At 37.6% G+C, this 9,562-nt stretch overlaps 1 protein-coding gene across 1 annotated transcript; it reads left to right on the top strand.

Moving 5' to 3' along the window:
* The first annotated feature begins 3,598 nt into the window (after nt 1-3,598).
* On the top strand, nt 3,599-9,467 carry grxcr1a (glutaredoxin and cysteine rich domain containing 1 a). Its single transcript, XM_051649697.1, has 4 exons — nt 3,599-4,013; nt 6,935-7,170; nt 7,407-7,472; nt 9,288-9,467. The coding sequence occupies exons 1-4, from the start codon at nt 3,599-3,601 to the stop codon at nt 9,465-9,467; spliced, it is 897 nt and encodes a 298-aa protein (XP_051505657.1).
* The last annotated feature ends 95 nt before the right edge of the window (nt 9,468-9,562 follow it).

Raw genomic sequence — 9,562 nt, 5'->3', positions numbered from 1 at the left:
AAATAGAGTAAATAACAGCCAGTGAGGGTCATACACAACAACACCAACAGCAACACCTGTCAGTTAACAGTCTAATGGCACCATGTGTTCTGGACAGCTCTAGCAGCCTTGCAGATGATACAGTCAGAAAGATCTTGTAGAATTAACAGATCTGCTGACAATAGCTGGGGATCCTGGGACACTAAAGCATGGAGGACAGTGGGTTTGGCAGATATTGGTCGGGAATGCTAATTAAAACATAGACACCCTGCATCTTTATTTAGTTCGTAACCTCTGTTTGGCACACCATCGACAAAGTGGTGGATTTGCTGGCTTGGGGTGACTGGGTTTAAATGAGTAAATCTGACCTGAAGATGGTTTCAATTCAATGATCCGTAAGATCAGACTCTGCCCCCTGGTGGAGTAAAGCTCTTAATAAAAAATGAACCCTCATATTTCATACATCCCTTCAAAGTCTTTGTAAATAACATGGAATTATATTAATCTACATTGTTAGTGCTCATATTCTCTTTAAAATTATGTGTTAGGTACCCTTGAAATCAGACCTAAACATAAATATAAAATATGATTGGTTGGTAGAAATTTTGTTTCGGGACCAACAAGGAAGTTGGACAATCATCATAGGCCAAACCCTATTCTTAACCCTTGACATCTCCTTAAATGATAGGTTGGTAAGAATGATATTCAAGGAATAATTCACCCAAAAATGAAAATTCTGTCAGAATTTACTCTCATGTATTTGTTAACCCATATGACTTTCTTTCTTCTGCGGAACACAGGAGATATTTTAAAGAACGTCATGCTCGCTGATCTCAATACAATAGCAGTTGATAGTGACTCACTTTAAAGCTTAAAAAGGCACCCAAATCTATCATAAAATTAGTCCATGCGACTTGTGCATCAAATTGCAAATCCTCCGAAGGCATACGTTTAATTTTTATGATAAACAGACCGAAATTTAAGTCAGTAAATGACAGAGTTTTTATTTTTGGGTGAACTATTCCCATTGTATATTTAACCCCTAGCCCTAAGTCTAACCCTAACCTTAAAATCTGATTGGTTAATAGCAATGCTGTTCCGTGACCAATGATGTTGTTCCAGGAACAAAGTCTCGCCTTTAGGAGCTTGCTTAAAGGGACAGTTCCCCCAAAAATGAAAATTCTCTCATTTACTAATGTCATCCCATATGTGTACGACTTACTTTCTTCTGCAAAACACAAACAGATTTTTAGAAGAACATTTCAGCTCTGTAGGTCCTCACAACACAAGATTTTGAAGCTCCAAAAAGCACAAAGTCAGCATAAAAGTAATCCATAAGATTCCAGTTGTCAAATCTATATCTTCAGAAGCGATATAAGCATGGGTGAGAAACAGATCAATATTCAAGTCCTTTTTTACAATAAATTCTCCTCCCTGCCCAGTAGGTAACGATATGCACGTAGAATGTGAATAGCCAAAAACAAAAGAAGTGAATAGTAAAAAATGATAATAAAAAGGACCACTGGAGTTGTATGGATTACTTTTATGCTTCCTTTGTGATTTTTGGAGCTTCAAAGATCTGGTGGCTTCGAGATATTCTTCTAAAAATCTTCTATTGTGTTCAACAGAAGAAAGTCATACACATCCGGGATAACATGATGGTGAGTAAATGAGAGAATTTTCATTTTTGGATGAACTCTCTCTTTAAAGCTAAAGTGTGTATTTTTGGCAATAGGGCCACAAAGAAAAGAATTGCAAAAATAAACAATGTTCTCATACATCTTCATGAAAATGCCATACGTCTGCTGTTATTCAAACAGATAGTCACCTCAAATTGGATCACTCATGTCATTGGTGGAGTAAATGTTGTGTGGGGCTGGACAGGCCATTCAAACATACAGTGGAATTTTTATAGTGCCACAAAGACAGTTAAGAAATAGGAGAAAGGATATGAGAAAGCATTTTAACACATACAACAGTGACACATTTGGCTTTAACTAAAGAACCCAGAACATTCCTTAAAATGAATGAGTAATGTGTCGCTCATTTCTGACATTTATAAAATCACTGAGGAAAATGTCATTATCTCTTTCTGTAAAAAGCCTCACTTAAAGGAGGTATTTCTCCTGTACAGAAAAGAGATGGGCGATCTAGCTCCCGACACACGGGCAGAGACGACTCGCAGCAAAACTGGAAGGCAACCACACATGCGGGCAACCAATAGATACACGAGACAGGACCAACTAGGCAGAGAGAGAGAGGTTAGTACTTAACATCAAACAACAATCTAACAAAAATACTGAGAACACGACGGGTTTAAGAAGTAGTGAATTAGAGAAGAACAGGTGTTGCTTGGCACGCTAATCAGTGGCATGATCAGGGTTCCCCCAGGAACAATCAAGGTTGCCATGGAAACTCTGATCATGCATGCCGGTCGTGCCTGCGAGACAAGAGAGAGAGAAAATGACAAAACAAACTAAACAAACCTGCAAACTCACCTGAGCCAGAAGGAAATGCCAGCCAATGAGAACCGAGTTCTGTTTCCCCTTATGCTCAAGCACAACAGGTGTATACATGCACAACTAGTGCAATCTTCTAAGTGCCATGAAACTGCAGAGCATTAAAAAGCCCTTAGATGTATTGGGTACCACTGTGCCTACTATAATTCAACAGAAAAAAATTCTTTCCATCTTGCTGACAAGCAGTCAAAGATTTACCAGAACTTTGCGGTGGTGAACAAATCAATGTCTCTCTCAAATTATATTTGGGGATCCATTTGAAATAATGCCTCAGCTAACAAAAATGGCAACAGCAACAACAAAACAACTTCTTTTCTCCCCAATTTGGAATGCCCAATGCACTCTAAGGCCTCGTGGTGATGTAGTGATCACCGGGTGGCGGAGGACGAATCTCAGTTGCCTCCGCGTCTGAGACCGTCAATCTGTGCATCTTATCACATGGCTTGTTGAGCACGTTACTGCAGAGACCTAGGGCATGTGGAGGCTCACGCTATTCTCCACAGCATCCACGCACAACTCACCACGCACCCCACCGAGAAGGAGAACCACACATTATAGTGACCACGAGGAGGTTACCCCATGTGTCTCTACTCTCCCTAGCAACTGGGCCAATTTGGTTGCTTAGCAGATCTAGCTGGAGTCATTCAACACGCCCTGGATTCGAACTCATGAGTCACGACTCCAGTTGTGGTAATCAGCGTCAATACTCACTGAGCTACCCAGGCCCCCCAAAAACAACGTCTTAAATTACATCCAAAGGGCCAGAAAAGAGAGGCAAACTTGTTATTTTCATGAAAGAACAGAATCCGTTGGTCTATAAGTCTGCTGCAAGGCATTTCACATAAAAAAAAAAAAAAAATCTATGGCATGATAAATTATTGAAGATGACTATCAGTTTCTTCATGGTTGGTTTTCTCAGTAACCATGGCAAGGCCACATGCATTATTAACATGTACAGGAACACTGGTGGTGAAGCTGACGGTAACTCTCTCCATGGGAAATCATGGAACAAAATTGGAGCTAATCATTCTCTGCCACCAATGAAACCTGGGGATTAAAACTGTCTTTTCTTTGAACAATGTAACACATTTGTTTTCCCAATGGAGGGGACTTTGTTGACACCAGGGGATGGAAAGAGGCAGAAGAGGGTGAGGTTTCGAGTGGCCTCAGGGAATAGCGGGCGGGTTTTGAAAGAGATGTTTAAGGATGAAGGGCCATCAGATTCCCTGGATTCAGACTGCACCAGCAGCTCTGATGCAGACCGGGCCAGCACCCCATCCACCACCAGCGGCGAGTTTAACAGCCTCCTGTGTGGATATTTGGCGTCTGAGCTGGACGACAGTGGAAGTGAACCTGACAATTTGCTTGTGTTTGCAGGAGGGAGAGACAAGGACAGAGTGTTGGATACCAGACGAGTGAATATCCTCAGTAAAAATGGGACAGTTCGAGGAGTCAAGCACAAAGTCAGTGCTGGCCAAATTCTCTTTGATAACTTGGCTAAAAACAATGGGGTAAGTGAGGGGAGGAGTTTAAGTGTCAGTTCTTACATCATCACAAGCTTTAAATAATCTCGAAAATCTCCAAGCCTATGATGAAAGGTTAGGGTGAACTTGTTTATTTTTCATTTTAATGGGAGCCAAACCTTATCAGTGTTTATTTAATAGTCGCCATAAATCCTGCCAAACCAAAAGCTAATATATTGGTTTTTCTTATTTATTTGCATACCCAGCGGCTCAAATACTTCCAAGAATTGCTTCTTTGTAGTGTCCTTAAAAGGGTCAGACCCCCTTTCAGAGCCCCTATTGTTACAGAGCCTGTCCTCTCAGGCTTTGGCTAGACAAACAGGCTGTCCCACTGAGCAAGATCACTGTACAATTAAAGATTAATGATGCATTTCTTTAAGTGTTTTGGTTAAGCTAATCATCTTAATGTATTTTCAGGATCTCCGAACACCAGAAAAAGTTGCTGACAGCTTTTGTCTGATATTAGATGTAATTCTATTTCCGTTTTAACAGCGGTTTAATACTTAAAGTAAATACTTTGTCATCACTTACAAATAATGGGCATCAAGAAAGATGTGAACACTGTGTGGATTTTAAATGAGATCATGCATAATTTCAAAAATCATCTCTTTATGCAAGGAAAATTTAGAGGGGCACTTATTTCATTAATATCTTTCAAGGAGTAGGACATTTTTTGTATACCTTTCCATGAAAAAAATCGCTTACAGCACCTTTAATCAGATCTTGATAAGATTGTGATGCTTTCCAGATGAAACACTCTTAAACAGACATCTCCAAGATGTACATGTGCTATTTTTGTATATTGTATTATATCACATTATCAAGTGTCATCTCCAAACATTTGATGATTGAAACCAAAGTTTGGGAGGTGCACGACTGCACGTTCAGGCCTAAAGGCGCACATACCTCTATCCAGCAACAATTCGTCTGGCCACCTTTTTTTTATCTTTCAAAATCTTGTAGCATGTATTATCTCTCATCAAGGAATCCAGAGGGGAACTTGAAGTGTGGGTCATGCGTTCAAAACCCTTCATTGTGGACCGCAAACAAAACCAGTGTGATAATTTACTGTTATCTCAAGATTATATGAACACGCGAACTCATGAAATAATGCTATAACTAACTTCCCTTTTCTTAGGCCTTTTTGCAGTTACTTTTAACCAACTGATTTTAAGGTCATTTAAGTGATTGTATGACATCAGCTCCTCTCAAGTTCACACAAGTGTCTTAATGGAGTAACCACAGGTGTAGTTCTTCATTAACTATGGACATGTTCCACTTACACTGGCAGCCAAAAGTTTGGAATAATGTACAGATTTTGCTGTTTCAGATGGAAATTGGTACTTTAATTTACCAAAGTGGCATTCAACTGATCACAAAGTATAGTCAGGACATTACTGATGTAAAAAACAGCACCATCACTATTTGAAAAAAAGCCATTTTTGATCAAATCTAGACAGGCCCCATTTAGCATGATTACTCAAGGATAAGGTGTTGGAGTGATGACTGCTGGAGTGATGACTCACTCCAACACCTTATCTAAACAACTAAACAAGAGGATAAGTACATCAGTCTCTAGTTTGAGAAATAGATGTCTCATGTCCTCAGCTGACAACTTCATTAATTCTACCCGCTCAACACCAGTTTCATGTACAACAGTAAAGAGAAGACTCAGGGGTGCAGGCCTTATGGGAAGAATTGCAAAGAAAAAGAAAAGGTTAGAGTGGGCAAAGAAACACAGACATTGGACAACTGATAATTAGAAAAGAGTGTTATGGATCTTAACCCCATTGAGCTTTTGTGGGATCAGCTAGACTGTAAGGTGTGTGAGAAGTGCCCGACAAGACAGCCACATCTATGGCAAGTGCTTCAGGAAGTGTGTGGTGAAATGTCACCTGAGTATCTGGATAAACTGACAGCTAGAATGCCAAGGATCTGCAAAGCTGTCATTGCTGCACATGGAGGATTTTTTGATGAGAACTCTTTGAAGTAGTTTTTTTTTCAAATTGTAATTGTAATTTTTCACGTTATTTATTTATTTTTAATTTTTTAGATTTTTCCCCTTTTTCTCCCAATCTGGAATGGCCAATTCCCAATGTGCTTTTAAGTCCTTGTGGTCACGATTTTTTTCAAATTGTAAAAGTAATTTTTCACTTTATTAATGTCCTGACTATACATTGTAATCAGATGAATGCCTTTTGCTGAATGCCCTTTGGCCACCAGTGTACATGTGACAACCAACCAAAAACAATAGCTCTATAAATTAATTTATATAGCCTCACAAATGTGTTTTAGTGAAATGTTTTGCTTGGAAAGTGTGCATATAGGCCTACTATTTTTATAATAAATGTCACTTGGTTTGATATTTTGTTATAATTAAATAATATTAATACATTTCAAGTGTTGAAATACTCTCTGAAGCCACTGTTTGTTACAGGTGTATAAGACAGCTATAATTCCTTACGTCTCACTTCTTACTGTGTGAAGAGTCTATTTTTGTTCTTTGCTAAGAAACACCTTCATACTTCATGAGACTTGCTCCTCTAAGGGTGAGAGAACTCACAAAATCAATAACTGCTGCCATATCTTACCTGCAAAAGCTGCCACAAACCATTTGTTAACACACAGACTTAGACATCTAAAATATAGTTTTATTTAGTTTTTCCACATACATGTCTGTGGGCAACAGCAGTTTTAATAGCACATTAGATTGTCAGGAATAATTCTAAATGTTGTGTTGCATATTCCTACAGTGTATAAAAAGGGAACAACTTGAAGCCTCTTTTATTATATATGAGGCTGTATTGTTAGTAGTAGCAGATGAAATGTGTCATAATTAATTTCAGTACATTGAAACAGACTGTCTCGTTTCTAATACCAGACTTCTGTGTTTTCTTTGTCCCTCTCAGCCAGAACTGACTCTAGAGTTTGGGCGAATTGTAATCTACACCACCAGTTTTCGGGTGGTAAGGACAACATTTGAGCGATGTGAGATAGTCCGAAAGATCTTCCAGAACCACAGGGTGAAGTTCATAGAGAAGAACATTGCTTTGGACAGTGAGTATGGGAAGGAACTGGAAACACGCTGTAAACGAGTGGGTGAATCTCCATCACTACCTGTGGTATTCATCGATGGACACTACCTAGGGGTCAGTGGTCAAACTATTGATCCATTTGGCTTAGTTTAGTAATGTAAAATAAAATAAAACGGTTTTAAAATTGATCCAATATGGAACATAAATGCCATTTCTGTTATTTGCTGAAATCGATACAATGTCACTGTAAAGATCCGAACAATTATGCACAGTATAATAACAATGCTTGGGTGTCTTTACACATATCTTTGAAATCTGAATAATGAAAGCTCTTGTTTTGTACACTTCAGGGTGCAGAGAAAATACTTGAAATGAATGAGTTAGGGGAGCTTCAGGACCTCCTAACCAAAATTGAGGTAAATGTTGAATTTTGAGACTAGGATAAAGCGATAGCTTACCTAATAAAGATATTGACCTAAGAAAGATATTGATTCCAATTGATCAGACAGCTCAAGTCAAAACTGGTTTATCGATAAATTCTCTTTGTTGTTTTGCTAATTCTGTAAAGGACAACAGACCTTCTTGTGAGATGATAAAATGTTTATTATTATAGGTATGTAAAAGGAACATTTTTATATCTTTAGTCTATACACATACAGTATATCTTATAAGTAATTAAAGGAATGTTCCAGGTTCAGTGTAAATTAAAGGAATATTCAGGGTTCAATACAAGTTTAGCTCAATCGACAGAATTTGTGGTATAATATTGATTACCACAAAACATAATTTTGACTTGCCCCTCCTTTTCTTAAAAAAAAAATAAAATAAAATAAAAAAAATAAAGCCGAAATCTGGGTTCCAGTGAGACACTTACAATGGTAGTGAATGGGGCCAATCTGTAAACATTAAAATATTAACTATTTCAAAAGCATAGCTACAAGAAATAAGCAATATGCATGTTATCATGATTTTAGTAAAAAAATAGAAAAATGTACGTTTGTGCTTTTATTAAATTATAAGCTTAAAATTTCTGCCTTTAAACCCTCCAAAAATTCACCCCATTCACTTGTGCCTCACTGTAACCTTGATTTTTATTTTATTTTTTAAAGTAGGGACAAGTCTAAATAATTTTTTGTGGTAATCAACATTATGCCATAAATGCTGTCGACTGAGCTTAACTTAACGATCAGCAGCATTTGTGGCATAATGTTGATTATCACGAAAATAATTTTATTTATATAGATATAAAAAAAAAGAAGCAATGTAAGTGAATAGGGCCTGTAAATAAATAATAAAATACTCACTGTTTCAAAAGTATATCTACAAGATGTAAATATTATAAGGCTTTACATAATTTTTGTGTGATAAAATCAGCGATTTACTAAAATGTTACTGCTTTTACCAGATTACAGTGCTCACTGGCATTATGTCATCATAATATTGGATATAACTTTACAAGGAAAGGGCTAGTAAGCTTTTTTTTATCACACTAAGATCATGTTAACATGTATAATGTTTACGTTTTGTGGCTACACTTTTAAAACAGTGTGTATTTTAACATTGATGGATTGGCCCCATTCACTTCCATTGTAAGTGCCTCACTGTAACCCAGATTTGTTTTATTTTTTTTATAAACGAGCAACAAGTTAAAATTAGTCAACATCATGCCTCAAATGCTCTCGATTGAGCTTAACTTGTATTGAACCCTGAACATTTTTTTAATATGATAATTGCATTCTGAAACTTACTTAACCGTATTAATTTTACAATTGTTATGAATTATAATTGCATTTTAATAGTGAATTCAGTTTGGGAGGGCATTGCATAAATTCACTTTACTGTACCTGAGAAATATGTACAGATGAGACCCAATTTCGTAAACAATAGTGTCAATTATTTACAGACATCATCATTATAAGTCAACTGAATTTGTATTATTTTTTATTTTTATATGCTTTAATTTGTCAAAGACCCTGTGATAAATTATCTGTGCAGTGATATATTTATTTATAAAAAAAACGTCTCCATTCTGCTGTGAAAGTTGCTGAATGACCCATGAATAATCCAATAGGAATCTGTCATCTAGACAATAAATGTTACAACTACACAATACATTTTTTAATTCGGAGTATGAACCAGTTTACATCTGTTATGTCTTAAAGGGCAATTGCACACAGTACAATTGTCTCATTCAAATTCACTCACAGGCTTTTATCTGCATCTCCCCATAGAGGGTACAGCAACCCGACAGTTGCCAGACATGTGGGGGATTCGCTTTTGTCCCGTGCCCTATGTGCCATGGCAGCAAAATGTCTGTGTTTCGCAACTGCTTCACAGACTCCTTCAAAGCCCTAAAGTGCACAGCCTGCAACGAGAATGGTCTTCAGCCCTGCTCCAGCTGTTCTCACTAGGGTCCTCTTCAAGTGCCTGCCACCCCCTCCCATCATCTCTAAACCCAGAAGCCATGTAAAGAACTACAGAGATGCAGAATGAACAGCTATTTGTG

This window comes from Myxocyprinus asiaticus, chromosome 22 (assembly GCF_019703515.2).
Source record: "Myxocyprinus asiaticus isolate MX2 ecotype Aquarium Trade chromosome 22, UBuf_Myxa_2, whole genome shotgun sequence".
Taxonomy (NCBI): domain Eukaryota; kingdom Metazoa; phylum Chordata; class Actinopteri; order Cypriniformes; family Catostomidae; genus Myxocyprinus; species Myxocyprinus asiaticus.
The sequence above is the reverse complement of the archived record's forward strand: the minus strand, read 5'-3'. Positions and strand labels throughout refer to the sequence as shown.